Genomic DNA, 16,097 nt, shown 5'->3' with positions numbered 1-16,097 from the left:
CCACGTCGCTCTTTGTGGGTTGAGACCATCTTAATTTTTGTATGCCTTGTGCCCAGTATACACCTGGTGGGTACGCATATGTTGGCTGGAATTATTAGGAAGATTTGAGAAGGAAGTGGAAGAATGAAAAGCAAGTAGTTTGGGGAGGAAATGAGTGCTTGAATTAAGGGTAAACTATTTGGTTTCCTTTACCTTGAATGTTAATATAGATTTTTTTTTCCAACCTAGTATTATTTCGACCAAGGACCTGTGTTTGGTATTTGTGCTGTGGGGTCACCTTCAATGTCCCCGTGTGATGTGGTATAAATAATACTTCCTGCTAAAGTTGCAGCTGTCACTCAAGGATCTTAAATTGCTTTACAAGCAGGATCTGGTGACCAGGGCCTGGCTCCTTGTAGCGGGTGCCAGAGTTAAGAACTAGTGACTGGCTGAAATCCTTGGCTCCAGCTCCCTCCCTACTCCCCTCCCACAGTCTCTCTGCCCATCCCTTCTGCCTTGGAGGGAGGACCCCTCAACCCTGCCTCTTTGTGAGCTTGGATGACTGGTAAACAGAATTTGCAAAGATTCCAGTCAGCTTGAAGATTTGCTCTGCCTTTGGGAGTGGCTATAGGGTGTAGGGAGGCAGTAAGGGCTGTGACTTTGCTTCAGGGGTTGAAAAGGGGAAAGGACAACTGCAAAGGAGCTGATTAGAGGGGAGCTCTGGATCATCAAAGGACCTGGCTAGGATTTGCACCTGACTGGAAGGGGATATTCCATAGGTGGTCCCCATTTCGTGGGCCATTTTGTGTACATGTGGTCTGCTCCACAGAAACCTGTTTCTTGCTTCTGGCTACACTCATTTGAGTTTTATTGTCCAAATCAGCCACCAGGAATTCAGGGGACCCCCTTATTTCCTTCTCTTCCTTGCAGCCCTTCCGCCACCTTGAATTACTTCCCTTCACCTTTTCCTGGAAGCTTCTGGGAGTCAGCCCCTTCTTTCCCAAGGAGCTGTTAACTGCCCACAGTCGGGCCTGGGAGACTCTAGGAGGGTGACAGCAGAGTCCTGGCCTGGAGTCGGGTTACACCACTTGTGTCTGAGTTCACGCAGCGTGTTCCTCTGTCGGGGATTCCGCACATATCTCCCCGTGGTAAAAAAGGAAAGCGCGCTGCGCTCCAGCACCCAGAACAGCCAGCCCAGCCGGGAGTCCCGGAGAGAGCGCCCGCAGTCACCGGGGGCCATGTCACCGTAGCCCGGCGCGGGTCCCAGCCTCGGCAGCGTCCCAGCAGGCTCGCTTCATGCGGCGGTGCAGCTGCTCCTAGGGTGAGGGGCGACCGGGCATGCTCCTCCCCATGGGTCGCCCACCATGTCTAATGGGTATCGCACTCTGTCCCAGCACCTCAATGACCTGAAGAAGGAGAACTTCAGCCTCAAGCTGCGCATCTACTTCCTGGAGGAGCGCATGCAGCAGAAGTACGAGGCCAGCCGGGAGGACGTCTACAGGCGGGTGAGCCGGGGGCAGGGCCGGGAGGACGTTTGCAGGGGTGACTGTGGGGCCGGGGCAGGGCGGGGAGGACATCTGCAGGCAGTGAGTGCGGGGCCGCCCTGAGGCCGGACCGGGCTGGTTGGCCCACCTGTGGAGGTTCCCTGGTTTTCCTAGCTGGTGCTGTGATAGTCACCCAGAGGCCGGAATCTGTCCAGGTCTGGTCACCTTAAAGCCGTGTGACCTTGGACAAGCACATTTTACCTGTCTTTTGCCAGGGTTCCTATTTTCCTTATCAGTGAAGGGAGGGGGCTGGAGGACATCACAAGCTTTCCAACTCTGGTGTGGAACTGTGCAGAGCAGTCAGCTTGGCAGCTGGTTTAAAATGCAGATTATACGCCTGGCCCTAGGAATTCAGATTTGGTAAATGGATGGGGCAGCTTGGAAGTTGGTGGGTTTTATTATTTATTTAGTTAGTTAGTTTTGCAGTTTTGGCTGGGACCGGGATTGAACCCACCACCCCCAGTATATGGGGCCGGTGCCCAAATCCTTGAGCCACAGGCAAGGTTGGCATTTTTAAACAAGAGCCCTGGAGGTGACGGTGAGACAGATATGTTTCCAGGCTACACATTCTGTTGAAGAAGCTTCTAGCTCTGGCTCAGTGGGGCAGAGGGTGAGGCTATGGACAAGAGTGCTGAGGCTGAAGGCATTTCTGTTCCTTGAGAAATTCATGTTTGTTTTTAAAGGTGACCGTGTAAACAAACTTTTTTTTCTTTTCTTTTCTTTTTTTTTTTTTGAGACAGAGTCTCAAGCTGTCACCCTGGGCAGAGTGCTGTGGCATCACAGCTCACAGCAAGCTTCAACTCTTGGGCTTAAGCAATTCTCTTGCCTCAGCCTCCCAAGTAGCTGGGACTACGGGCGTCTGCCACAACACCCGGCCATTTTTTGGTTGTAGTTGTCATTGTTGTTTGGTGGGCTCAGGCTGGATTCGAACCTGCCAGCTCCAGTGTATGTGGCTGGTGCCCTAGCCGCTTGAGCTACAGGTGCTGAGCCTAGCAAAGCTTTTAAGGCAGAATTTTAGGCACTTTCAGTCTTAGGAATATTCACCTCAGGACAAAGAAGAGGTCTCAGGTGCGTTGGGAGGAGGAAGGGCAGCTTCCCCACAAGGGGATGGATCAGTGATTGGGGTGGGGAAGGATGACCAGGGATTGGTGGAGCTGAGGGTGAGATGAGACAGCATCTTGGTCGGAGGTGTCAGCACACATTAGGCTGTGGATTACAAGGATTACGCTTCCTCACTGGTCCGGCAATATTGATTTCCTCAGCCCTATTAGTGACTGGACAAGCAGGACCCAGAGTGACTCAAGTTATCTGGTGCCTCTGACCTTATTAGATATTCTGAATCTTCAGTTGTTTACACCAGAGGACAACCCGAATATCATTTTCTATTCGTGCTGCCCTCTTTTGTCAAGAGGAAGGTTGGGAAGTATTAGAAGCTTCTGGATAGCATTTTGGATCAGAGGAATAGCTGGTGTCTTTGCGACCCAAATTATTTGTTAAATTCGACACTTACATCTGAGGGATTTAACCTTATTTCCTGTCTCTCCTGAGTTTCCATGTTTTAACCTGAATCTTCCAGAAACTGGTCCAGACTCACATTTTCTTTTCGAAGTGTTTGTGTAATGAGTGTGCCTCGTTGGAGCTGGCAGAGGTGAAGGAGGATCCTGCCTAATGAGAGCCGGAGGGGGGAGGATGCGGCAGCATTCACCTCAGGGTAGGAACAGTGAGTGGATCTGCCTGCTATGCAGAGGGAGGAAACTTTGCTTGTTAATTGTCTTCAAAGCAAAGCTGAGGGAAGGGACCATTTCTTAGCTAATTTGAAGGAATTCTTTTTTTTTTTTTCCGCTTCAGTTGAATGACTGCTTGAGCAATTTGGTCTTATTCTCCATTCTGTAATGGCTAATGTGACATCTTCAGGAGTGGGTGTGAGAGGACACCATTTCTCTCCTGTGGAAGTGTCCTTTGCTGGAAGGGCAAAGAGATTGGAAACCACTGCACTAGAAACTGCCAACAAGCTAGGGAGCTAAGCAAGTCATTTAACCTCTGAGCTTGCTCCAGCCTCTGCAGAACTAGCATTAGTAATAACGCCAAATGCCTGGAGTGGTTGCTGACATCTGTACTCCTAGCACTCCGGGAGACCAAGGAGGGTGGATTGCTTGAGATCAGGAGATCACAACCAGCTTGAGCAAGAGCAGAGACCTTGTTTCTACTAAAAATAGAAAAATTAGCCAGGTATTATGGCAGGCTCCTGTAGTCCCTGCTAACTGGGAGGCTAAGACAGAAGGCTCACTTGGACCCAGGAGTTTGAGGTTGCTGTGAGCAAGGCTGAGACCAGGGCACTTTAGCCTGGATGACAGAATAAGGCTCTGTCTCAAAGAAAAAAAAGAAAAAGGATAATGCCACATGCACGGAGAATTATTTGCTGTACAAATAAGTATCAGCCATGAAGATGAAATAAGACTTATATCAAAGTACTTTGTAAACTTAATAGCATCATGCTTATATGAAAAGGTATTAGTTATATTCCTGTTAGGACTAATACCTTATTTCCCCGAAAATAAGACAGTGTCTTATATTAAGGTGTGCTCCCAAAGATGCACTAGGTCTTATTTTCAGGGGACTTATCTTTCCTGTGAGTAGGTCTTATTTTCAGAGGATGTCTTATTTTCGAGGAAACAGGGTAGTTATTATATTTTAAAATAAGGAAGAATTTTGAGTCTTTATAATCTTACCCTCATATGTTTCAACAGATATGTTTTAAATTCATCTTTGTTATTCATATGTCATAAGGTTAGGAAGATTAGTTAGCAGTGTTGATAAAGAGACATTGAAGGTAACGTGTCTGGGATCACATGGCTTATCAGGTGGTTCGGAGGAGAGAATTTAGAGTCTTATTCTGTTACCAAACTTAGTAACAAAAGTTTTATTTTTCTGTTACTAAGAAACAGAATTTTCTTTTTCTTTTTTTTTTTTTTTTGTAGAGACAGAGTCTCACTTTATCACCCTCGGTAGAGTGCCATGGCATCACACAGCTCACAGCAACCTCCAACTCCTGGGCTGAAGCTATTCTCTTGCCTCAGCCTCCCGAGTAGCTGGGACTACAGGCGCCCGCCACAACGCCCAGCTATTTTTTGGTTTGCAGTTCAGGCGGGGCCGGGTTTGAACCCGCCACCCTCAGTATATGGGGCCGGCGCCCTACTGACTGAGCCACAGGCGCCGCCCCAGAATTTTCTTGATTCTCATTTTTCAGACTTTTCTTTAGTGTTGGAAGGACTTCTTAAAAAATATGTATAGTAAAAACATTAAATCATACCCAAATGAGTTACAATCTACAATAATTTGAGTGCTGTATGCATGTTATTTTTTAAAAAAGAAAACCAATGCTTGCAAAACATATCTAATAGAAATCTCTTGTGAATAGTAATTATTTCATTGTTTTACATTTTGTTGAGATATTTGTACTTAAAAGTGAAAAGTTACTATCGTAGTGAGATACAAATATTTCACTATGATGACTTCAGGAAAGGAAAACGTGGGAAATTTGGAGAGGACTGGAGAGTAGGTGGTATCATCTTTCTCTTTCCAAATGGCAGGTTCTCTTAAGGTGATTGATTGAGGGAGAGACTAAAATAGATACAATCCTTACTTGTAAAGGAAGCTACACAGATTTTTAATTGTAAGAGAAGTTGTAAGAGCTAGAGAATTATGTAAGAGCCTAAGAGTTATCAAATTTAAGTAAATATAAAAGGAGTTAGGGATTTTTCTCTTTTAAGCTATTTAGAGAATTGAGAAATAATCTTAAGAATCATAGTAGTGGGCGGTGCCTGCGGCTCAGTGAGTAGGGAGCTGGCCCCATATACGGAGGGTGGCAGGTTCAAAACTGGCCCCCGCCAAAATGCAACAAAAAATAGCCGGGTGTTATGGTGGGCGCCTATAGTCCCAGCTACTCAGGAGGCTGAGGCTGGAGAATCGCCAAGAGTTGGAGGTTGCCATGAGCTGTGACGCAACAGCACTCTATCGAGGGTGATGAAGTGAAACTCTGTCTCAAAAAAAAAAAAGAATCATAGTAGTCATGGATTAATAAAATAGCATTAAATTATACATAAAAATTAGTTCATCAAGACTGGCTACTTTACTGTTGACTATTTAAGGTATACTGTCCTTTAAACTTCAATTTTCTTTTATATATAATTTTTTTTTTAAAGGAAGAGTTTGTTTACCCTCAGCACAAATAAACTGGGACACCTACTGTTGTAATTAGGTACCGCTACACCCTCTTGGTAACAAACATTAATTGTAAGTTCAATTGTTTTGGAAGATAATTTTGGACATATAAAGCAGGCAAAAGAGAAATTATTGCAGTACATATAGCTCCTGGTTCTGGACCAAAGTCAGGTAGAAAATGCTGCCAGTGGCCTGCAGCTGAGTATGGCTCACTCCTCTGGAGACTGGCTTGTTAGCATTTCTGGACTGCAGCTGCTGTGCTGAGTAATTTCTGGGTGGCGACTTGGCTGACTCCCTCCTTGTCAGTTGCCTAATCCTGTATCGCTTCATATTAGCGAGTGTGTGCTGCCACTGGAATTTGTGAAATCCACTGCTGTGTGGTTAAACACTGGGCTCCAAATAGCACACAAAACCATCATCATTCACTGTGTTTTGTCCATGAGAATTACTTACTTGTTCTGCTTGTATGAATTTATTATTACCCAAGATTGCTTTCAAAAGGATTTTAAGGTTGTAGCCTGAGAATGGAACTTAAAATCTGACAGAACCAGATCTAATAGCAAAAGGGTCAGAAAAACAAAGTTGTCATCTTGGACGATAAAGTTGATGAAATGATATAACTGAATATGATTCTATCATTTTTTTAATTAAATCATAGCTGTGTACATTAATGCAATCGTGGGGTACAATGTGCTTGTTTTATATACAATTTGAAATATTTTCATCAAACAGGTTAACATAGCCTTCACGGCATTTTCTTATTATTGTATTAAGACAGTTGTATTCTACATTTAGTAAATTTCACATGTATCCTTGTAAGATGGACCATAGGTGTAGTCCCACCAATCACCCTCCCTCCACCCATCCTCCCCACTATTCTATTGATTTTGGAAGGTTCACACCTTTACATAGGAGTTGATAGACTTGTATTCCATTGTTTTATGATCCTTGAACTGTCTGACTTCTTTGAGATCAAATCTTTCTTTCGTTTTCTCATCTTTCAGGTTGGATGGTACTTCTGAGTACTTATGAAGCTTTATACATAGCATACTTCAATAGCTATGGTAAATGGCCAGCTGATTTTCCTTGCCTACCAGATTGTCATTGTTTGTATTATTATGCTATTCCGGGGCTTAGTAGTTAAGAGCTATGAACTAGATAAACCTGGGATGGAATCTTGGCTCTACCATTTACTACCTGTGTTAATTTGGGCAAATATCATAGTTTCTCTGGGTTGAAATTGGTGTAGTAACAGCATCTATTTTATAGAGTCTGGGGGAACATTAAATGAGTCAATTAGTTGAAGTCAGCACAATGCCAATCACATAGTAAGCAAAAATATTTGTCATTATTATGACAAACTGAGAGATGACAAAATTATTCAGGTAAGTCCCAATGGGCACATCTCCTCTGGGGACTATTTTTTATTCCAAATCAGTTCTTCCTTCCTTCCTTTCTCTCTTTTTCTTTTTTCTTTTTTTTTTTTTTTTTTGAAAAGTTAAAAATTCCTTAATTTTTTATTCCTGGTACCACTACCACAATTTACAGGGCAATATACCTGATGTAATGAAAAGAAAAAGAAAGACAAAGCTACAACAGATAAAAGACCTCAGGAATATACATCTAATTGACACTACATTGCATTAATCAATAGCTGCACTTTTTGCAAACTGTGGCTATGACAGTCCTGAACAAGAAGGGTTTCCTGTTTAAGCTGCAGTAACTTTTCTGACTATGGATCATCGTTCCTTCTGTGGCAGATTTTTACAGTTCCTCTAATGCATTTGGGACGACTGTCTCAAAGTAACCTGCAGCTTTCCTGACAACTCCTCGCTCTCTCTCCTGCTAAGAACTGTAGCCCTTTTATGTTGTTTTTAGAACCTTCTGCTACCATATCCACCACTTCCACCACCAGATCCATAACCACCACCATATGGACTACCCGAGCTTCTTCCACCAAAACTGCCCCCTTTCATGGGTCCATAATTTGATTGCTGTTGTCCACTATAATTTCCAAAATCATTATAGTTCCCACCACCACCATAGTTACCTCCAAAATTTCCTCCTTCATTGTAACCATCATATCCTCCTCCACCACCATATCCGCCACCTTGGTTTCCATATCCTGGTCCACCACCACCATAGCCCCCTCTACTACTGTAACCAGGACCACCGCCATAGTTCCCGTCACCTCCAAATCCATTGTATCCACCATCACCTCCTCCATAACTACCTCTGCTGCCACCACCTCCACCACCATATCCTCCTCTTCCACCAAAGTTTCCACCACGGCCAAAATTACCTCCACCACCTCCAAAGTTTCCTCCCCGACCCATAAAGTTGCCAGATCCACCTCCACGACCTCTTTGCGATCCAGCAGACTGCATCTCTTGTTTAGAAAGGGCCTTTTTCACTTCACAATTATGCCCATTAATAGTGTGGTATTTCTGAACAACAATTTTATCAACAGTATCATGATCATCAAAAGTTACAAAAGCAAATCCTCTCTTTTTTCCACTCTGCCTGTCTTCCATATCTTCTATGGTTTCAATCTTGCCATACTTTTCAAAGTAGTCTCTCAAATTATATTCTTCTGTATCTTCTTTAATACCACCAACAAAAATTTTCTTCACTGTGAGATGGGCACCAGGCTTTACAGAATCCTCTCTAGAAACAGCTCTCTTTGGTTCCACAACACGCCCATCAACCTTGTGTGGTCGAGCACACATTGCTGCATCCACCTCTTCCACACAAGAGTAAGTCACAAAACCAAAGCCCCTGGAACGTTTTGTTTGGGGATCTCTCATTACCACACAATCTGTGAGTGTGCCCCATTTCTCAAAATGTTCTCTTAAACTATCATCTGTAGTTTCAAAGCTCAGACCACCAATAAACAGTTTTCTCAACTGCTCTGGTTCCTTTGGATCATGGCCCTCCATTTTGAGACCGGACTCGCCTCTTCCAACTCGAGTTCAATATCTCTTTTTCTTTTTTCTCACACAGAATCTCACTTCTTGCCCCAACTTGTCACAACTCACAGCAACCTCAAACTTTTGGGCTTAAGAAATTGTCTTGCCTCAGCCTCCCAAGTAGCTGGGACTACATGTGCCTGCCTCAACACTGGGCTATTTTTACAGATGGGGTCTCACTCTTGCTCAGGCTTGTCTTGAACCTATAAGCTCTTTGTCTCTTTCATTATTTCCTTTCAACAGGGTCTTACTCTGTTACCTAAGGCTAGCAAGAGTGCAGTGGTGTCACAGCTCACAGCAACCTCAAACTCCTGGGCTCAAGCAATCCTCTTACATCAGCCTCCCAAGCAGCTGGGACTGTAACTGCCACCACACCCAGTTAAGTTTTCTATTATTTGTAGAGACAGGGTCTCATTCTTGCTCAGGTTGGTCTCAAACTCCTGGCCTTAAGCAGCCCTCCTATTTAGCTTTCCAAAGTGCTAGGATCACAGGTGTGAGCCACTGTGCCCTGCCTCTTTTTCCTCAGTAGTGGATTTGGGATCATTTTTCCTGTTTATCTCAATTTTCCATTTTAGTTTGGCTGTATATATAGTTTGTCCCTTTTACATCAAATTTGCCCTGGCATCCTCAGATACAAATGTTTCTTCAAAGATAATAAATAAGAAAGGCTGGGTTTGTTACATTTCTATTTGTTTCATTGACTTATTTTCTTTACTCATAGCTTGATTTATTTAGAAGTTGCAAAATACGGCAACAACAGTGTAAAACACCTGGACATTCAGGAACAGAGACCCCATCAGCCTACACAGTGTAGGAACCTGGCTTTGAACCAATGGAAGGCTATGAGAGAAGGATGAGTAGCCTTAGATGGTTATAAACGGGTAGTTTTTTAAAAGGATGCAAGTTTAATAGTCAATAACGAAACCTAGATTTTTTTTTTTGGTTTGTTTTAAGAGACAGGATCTTGCTCTGTTGCTCAGGCTGTAGTGCAGTGGTGTGATCATAGCTCACTACAGTTGCAAACTCCTGGGCCTCCTGTATAGCTGGAGCTACAGATGTACACCACCATACTCAGCCAATTTAGTTTAATTTTTTTGTAGAGTCAAAGTCTTGCTATGTTGCCAAGTCTTGTCTTTAACTCCTGGCCTTAAGCAATCCCTCCCATTTTGGCCTTCCAAAATGCTGGGATTATAGGTGTGAGCCACTTCACCAGGCCAGAAATCTGAGTTCTTAATCTGTCTTTTCTTGACTACATCGTCTTGGCAAATTCACTTAACTTCTGTGAATCTTAGTTTCTTAAATTGGAGGCATGAATTCCTTCCTCATTTTCCTCCCCACGTATAAACATATTTTAGTGTATTATATGTTAAATAAATAAAAGAGTTATGATTACTGTCCTACATACCTGGAGTTACATACTAGAGAATGTTTATTTGCTCACATTATTGTTTAAACTAATGTAACTCTGTGTCTGATATTGTCAAAGTTAATGATTTTCTTCTTTTATTTAGCAGAGTTGACTCTTTTCTTTTCACAGCTGGATGCTTTAATTAGTTGCTAAATTTTTCTTATTTTTTTTTTCCTTTTCTCGTGTCAGATGGGTAACATGCTGACATTGTAACAAAGTTTGAGGGAAGTATTCTCACATTTGAGGTGGAAACTCAATCATCATGCTATGGACTACAGAGGATCAAGGCATTTTTCTTGTATGTTTTATTACATGAACTTTAAGAAATGTGTATGATAGGGAAAGGAGGAATGTAAGTAAAGAGAGAGGAAAGATTACATTAGCCAAACTATTTTTAAACAATTCTGTGTACTCCTAGTATGAACATGGGTTCATATATCTCTGTATCTGTGTACGCCGTGTATGCTAACTCCTTATTCTTAGCTTTCTGAGATTCATGAAGATATGCATATCTACTTTTTTTCTTCTGGACACAGGGTCTCACTGTATTGCCCAGGCAAGAGCACAGTGGCATCATCATAGCTCAATGACACCTCAAGGTCCTGGGCTTAAGTGATCCTCATGCCTCAGCCTCCCAAGTAGCTGGGACTACAGATACACACCAGTATGCCCAGCTAATTTTTCTATTTTTTGTAGAGATGGGTTCTTGCTTTTGTTCAGCCTGGTTTGGAATTCCTGCCTCAAGTGGTCCTCCCATCTCTGACTTCCAGAGTGCTAGGATTATAGGGGTGAGCCACACACCCAGCCTTTCTTTCTGAGAATGAAAGTTGGAAGAAAATAAGGAGAATCAATTCATTAAGTGACCAATATTTGTGTACTTGGTTAAAAGTTCTTCTGAACTTCATGCCCATTAAGATGGCCACTATATAAAAAAAAAAAAAAACAAAAAAACAGAAAATAATTAGTGTTGGTGGGGATGTGGAGAAATTGCAATCCTGTACACTGCTAGAGGGAATGTAAGATGGCACAGTCACTGTGGAAAATCATATGATGACTCCTCAAAAATGAATATAGAATTATCATATAATCCAACAATCCACTCTGGGTATATCCCCAAAAGAAGTGAAAACAGGATTCAAACAGATACTTGTACACTGATGTTCATGGGAGTGTTATTCACAGTTGCAAAAAGTGGAAGCAACCCAGGTGTCCATTGACAGACGAGCGAATACACAAAATGTGGGAAATCTATAAAATGGAATATCATTCAGTCTTAAAGCAGAAGGAAACTCTGACATGTTTCATAACAGGGATGAAGCTTGAGAATATTGTACTAAGTCAAGCCAGTCACAAAAGAGCAGATGGGATTCCACTTACATGAGGTACCTAGAGTAGTGAATAATAATGATAGAAAGTAGAATAGAGATTTCTGGGGGTCAGGGGAGGGAGGGATGGGGAGTTAGTGTTTAATGGGTGCAGTTTCAGTTGGGGAAAAGTTCTGGAGCTGGATGGTGGCAATAGTTGCACATCAATGTGAATATACTTAATGCTATAGAACTGTATATATAACATAAAAATGGTTCAAATGGCAGTAGTGACCAAAACAGCATGGTATTGGCATTAAAAACAGACACATATGCCAATGGAGCAGAATAGAGAGCCCAGAAATAAATCCACACATCTATCGTGAACTTATCTTCCACGAAGGTGCCAAGAACATACAGTGGGGAAAAGACAGTCTCATCAATAAATGGTGCTGGGGAAACTAGATATCCATAAGCAGAGGAATGAAACTAGCCCTTATCTCTTGCCATATACAAAAATCAAATCAGTGGATTAAAGACTTAAGTACAAGACTTAAAACAATGGCACTACTAAAAGAAAATGTTGGGAGAATGTCTTCTAAACATTAGTTGGGGCAAGGACTTCTTGAGTAACACTCCCAAAGCACAGGCAACCAAAGCATAATTGGACAGATAGGATCACATCAAGCTAAAAAAAATTTCTGCATAGAAAAGGAAGGAATCAGCAAAGGAAGGGGCAACTCACATGATGAGAGAAAATATTTGCAAACTACTCATCTGACTGGGGATTAATAACTAGAATTTATAAGGAGATCCAACATAGTAGGAAAAACTCAATCTGATTAAAAACGGGCAAAGTATCTGAATAGACATTTCTCGAAAGAAGATGTACAAATGGCCAACAGGTGTATGAAAAAATGCTCAATGTCATTAATCATTAGAAAAATGCAAATCAAAATTACAGTGACATATCATCTCACTTAAAGCTTTTATCACAAAGACAGGCAATAATGAATGCTGGCGAAGATGTGGGGAAGGGGAATCTTCGTCTACTGTTGGTGGGAATGTAAATTAGTGCAACCACTATGAAAAAAAAGTGTGGAAGCCCCTCAAAAAACTAAAAGTAGAACTACATATGACTTAACAAACCCACCGCTGGGTACATATCCAAAGGAGGTGATATCAGCATATCGGAAGCATATCTGCCCTCCCATGTTCATTGCAGCACTATTCACAATAGCCAAGACATGGGATCAGCCTAAGTGTCCATCAGTGGATTAATGAATAAAAAGGTTGTGGTCCATATACCCAGTGGAATATTGCATTGGCACAAAAAAGAATTCAGTCTTGCTATTTGCAACAGCATGATGAATTATGTTCAGTGAAATAAGCCAAGAACAGAAGGACAAATCTCACATGTTCTCACTCAGATGTGGGAACTCAATATTGAAAGCAATTGATCTCAGGAGACAGAGTAGAATGATGGTTCCTAGAAGCTGGGAAAAGTAGTGGAGGGCGGGGAGGGTAAAGTGGGGATGTGAATGGGTGCCAAAATTTAGTTAGATAGAATGAACAATATTTGATAACACAACAAAGTGACTATAATCAACGATAAGTTGGGATATACTTTAAGATGACTGAAATAGTAGATAGGAATATTTCTAACATGAGGAATGCTAAATGACAAATGCTAATGTGATGGATGGCCCAATTCCCCTGATTTGATTAATTCACCTTGTAGGCCTGTCATCAGAGCATCACATGTACCCTGTAAAGATATACAGCAATTCTGTACCCTTAATAATTAAAAATACTTTAAAAGAAAAAATAGTTGATCAACACACTCAAAGATGGTTAAAATGGCAAATCTTACATTATGTATATTTTACCACAATAAATTTCTTTTTTACAAAAGCAAGTTTCCTGTAACTGCCATAGTTACTTTAAAGAATAGTGGAATCCTGGACCAAAACCAACTTTGTTTTCTGTTTTTACATGATACAACTTCTATCATTTTATTCAGAGTTTTAATTAGAATTTATAACACTTGTCTGTTAAGAAGAGTTTTTTTTCTCTTTGAATACTTAAGAATTTTTTCCCTATCACTGGGAAATGAACTAAATTCTGGGCCTGGATTTGATTCTAATCCCCTGAATTATCCTCTTAGTGACGTCTACATAAATTATACTTTTGCATGAACTTATTACAGAACTACTTCTTCCTACTAGTCATGTGTGCAGGAAGGCCTTGGCCTTGTGTGCTCATGTTGCACACACACATTCATGTAGCCAACCAAACGATTGATTGTCTACTTTAGGCCAGTTTCTGTGCTAAATGCTGGTTTCCAGGGATGTCAACAAATAAATAAAAATGGTATAAAAAGGGCTGCTGTAGAGGTATGTCTAGATTGCTCTGAGATCCTAAGAACAGTTAAATCTACCAAAAAAGGCCTTGCAAAGCATGTGAAGTTTTAATTGAATTTTAAAAGGTATTAACACAGCAAGAAATGGAGAAAGGCATTTCCAACAGAAACAACAGCATCAGCGCAAGCTTGGGAACGCAAAGGCACACAGTGCACCTGTCACACTCCTGCCACTCGGTGTGGCTAGAATGCATGCTACAGAGAGCTCCTGGTGGCTCTAAGGCAAGACCAGAAGGTGAGCCAGGAACAATCGTGCAGAGTTTTGGATTTATCCATTCATTTATTAATAAACATCAGGCCAGGCGCGGTGGCTCACACCTGTAATCAATCCTAGCACTCTGAGAGGCCAAGGCGGTTGGATTGCTTGAGCTCAGGAGTTCAGGACCAGCCTGAGCAAGAGCGAGACTCCATCTCTATTAAAAACAGAAAAACTAGAGAGGTTTGTTGTGGACACCTATAGTCCCAATTGCTCAGGAGGCTAAGGCAAGAGGATTACTTGAACCCAAGAGTTTGAGGTTGCCCAGGGCAGCAAAGTGAGACTCTAGCTAAAAAAGTATATATATTTTAATAAACATTGATAAACATTAATTAACATACCTGCTATATTCCAAGAACAAGATGAGTAAAACAGGTGACAGAGTGGTGAAAAGTCGTAATGGAGATACATACAAAGTACACAGGAACTGAAAGAAGGCACTTCCATCCCACATGAATCGAGTAGATGGAAGGAAGATCTGCAAAGGATTCCTCAAGGCGACCTCTGAGCTTTTCTTCAAAAGGCTGTAAGTGTCAGTGGATAGATGGCGATGCTCTAGAGAGGGGTTTGGCTACAAGTAAAAGCCTCGAGGCAAGAAACCACAGAGTGTGTGCCTAGAATTGGAAGTGGCTTTGTGTCACTGCATTTAAGTGCTTAGGCACAGAAGGAGGCTGAAGGTATGCGGGGCACAGGCCTTTTTCCAATTTAAATACTTTATCCCAAGGGTGGTCAAAAAGATGGGGGCCTAAACAGGGGCTGTGGCAACAGAAAATAGGAGGGAACTGATCTGTGAAATATTTAGGAGGCAAAATATTTGAAGGACTTGGTGATTGATCCAGGATGGGAGATTTGAGGGAAAGGAATCAAGAGGACAGCCAGGCTCAGACAAGTCACTTTTTCTGGGCTTTTTGGTCTTTGTGGTTAGAGTGGGCAGGCTGCACCTGGTGATGCTAAGGCCTCTGCCAGCTCTGAAGTTCTGTGACTCTGGGCAGCTGCTTTGGCTGCTCTGACCCTGGTTTAGGTAGTTGCTTACCCCTCCCAGTCTCTCAGCTTCTCTGATGGCTTCTCTGGAGTAGAGGTGTCAGCACAGCTGAGATGGCCTTAGAACTGCCAGCCAATGTCAGGGAAATCTAATGCTGTTACTAGGTAGCTAGAGCTATAATTAGCCCAGTTACTAGGGCAAAGCTGAGATTCTGTAAGCATGGACTGCCAGAAACAGCTTTTCTTTACTGGATGAATCTGCTTATTTGAAGAAACAAAGTGGGTATGGGTGGGGTGTTTGCAATGTGCTTTTGGAGAATTCACTTCACACGGCGTGTAGGATATGTTAAAAGTAGAAAGTGGGTTTGTGCCAGGGCTAATCAACATTTTGTCTAGGACAGGAGGAGTAAGGCAAAATCCTCCTTTGATATGTTTGGATAGCTAGAAAGAGACTGATTTTCACCTGAAGGGGGATATTTAAGAACACAGAATTAGGTGGGTGTAGTGACTCATGCCTGTAATCCTAGCACTCTGGGAGACCAACACTGGATGATTGCTTGAGCTCAGGAGTTCCAAGAGTGAGACCCTATCTCTACTAAAACTAAAAAAACTAGGTGGACATGGTGGCCCATGCCTGTAGTCCTAGCTACTCAAGGAGGCTGAGGCAAAAGGACTTCTTAAGCCCAAGAGTTTGAGATTGCCCTGAGCTAGGGCTGACACCACAGCACTCTAGCCTGGGGCAACAGAGTGAGACTTTGTCACAAAAAATAAATAAATAAATAAAAGAACATAGAATCACTGTTTAGAGCTAGAGAGGATCTCAAGATAATCTGTATAATCACTGCACTTTTTTTGTTGTTGATTGTTTTTGGCTGGGGCTGAGTTTCAACCTGCCACCTCCAGCATATGGGGATGGCGCCCTACTCCTTTGAGCCACAGGTACCACCTTAATCACTGCACTTTTTTTTTTTTTTTTTTTTTTGTGGTTTTTGGCCGGGGCTGGGTTTGAACCC

At 42.3% G+C, this 16,097-nt stretch overlaps 2 protein-coding genes and 1 non-coding gene across 4 annotated transcripts in view; 1 reads left to right on the top strand and 2 right to left on the bottom strand.

The window, feature by feature from the left end:
- PDE4DIP (phosphodiesterase 4D interacting protein) overlaps window positions 1–16,097 on the top strand; it is a 291,845-nt gene that overhangs the window by 107,717 nt on the left and 168,031 nt on the right. For both annotated transcript variants that reach the window (XM_053592789.1, XM_053592797.1), the window contains exon 4: window positions 1,374–1,484. In XM_053592789.1, coding sequence (XP_053448764.1) covers window positions 1,374–1,484 — 111 coding nt within the window. The remainder of the gene's footprint in view (window positions 1–1,373; window positions 1,485–16,097) is intronic.
- Window positions 7,253–8,717, bottom strand: LOC128586725 (heterogeneous nuclear ribonucleoprotein A3-like). Its single transcript, XM_053592802.1, has one exon. It carries the CDS (start codon window positions 8,681–8,683, stop codon window positions 7,619–7,621), a length of 1,065 nt encoding a protein of 354 aa, XP_053448777.1. The 5' UTR covers window positions 8,684–8,717; the 3' UTR covers window positions 7,253–7,618.
- On the bottom strand, window positions 10,305–10,404 carry LOC128587086 (small nucleolar RNA U13). Its single transcript, XR_008380506.1, has one exon. It is a non-coding gene; the product is annotated as a small nucleolar RNA U13 (small nucleolar RNA).

The sequence above is a fragment of the Nycticebus coucang genome, chromosome 5, assembly GCF_027406575.1.
Source record: "Nycticebus coucang isolate mNycCou1 chromosome 5, mNycCou1.pri, whole genome shotgun sequence".
NCBI lineage: Eukaryota > Metazoa > Chordata > Mammalia > Primates > Lorisidae > Nycticebus > Nycticebus coucang.
This window is presented reverse-complemented; position numbering and strand designations above follow the sequence as displayed.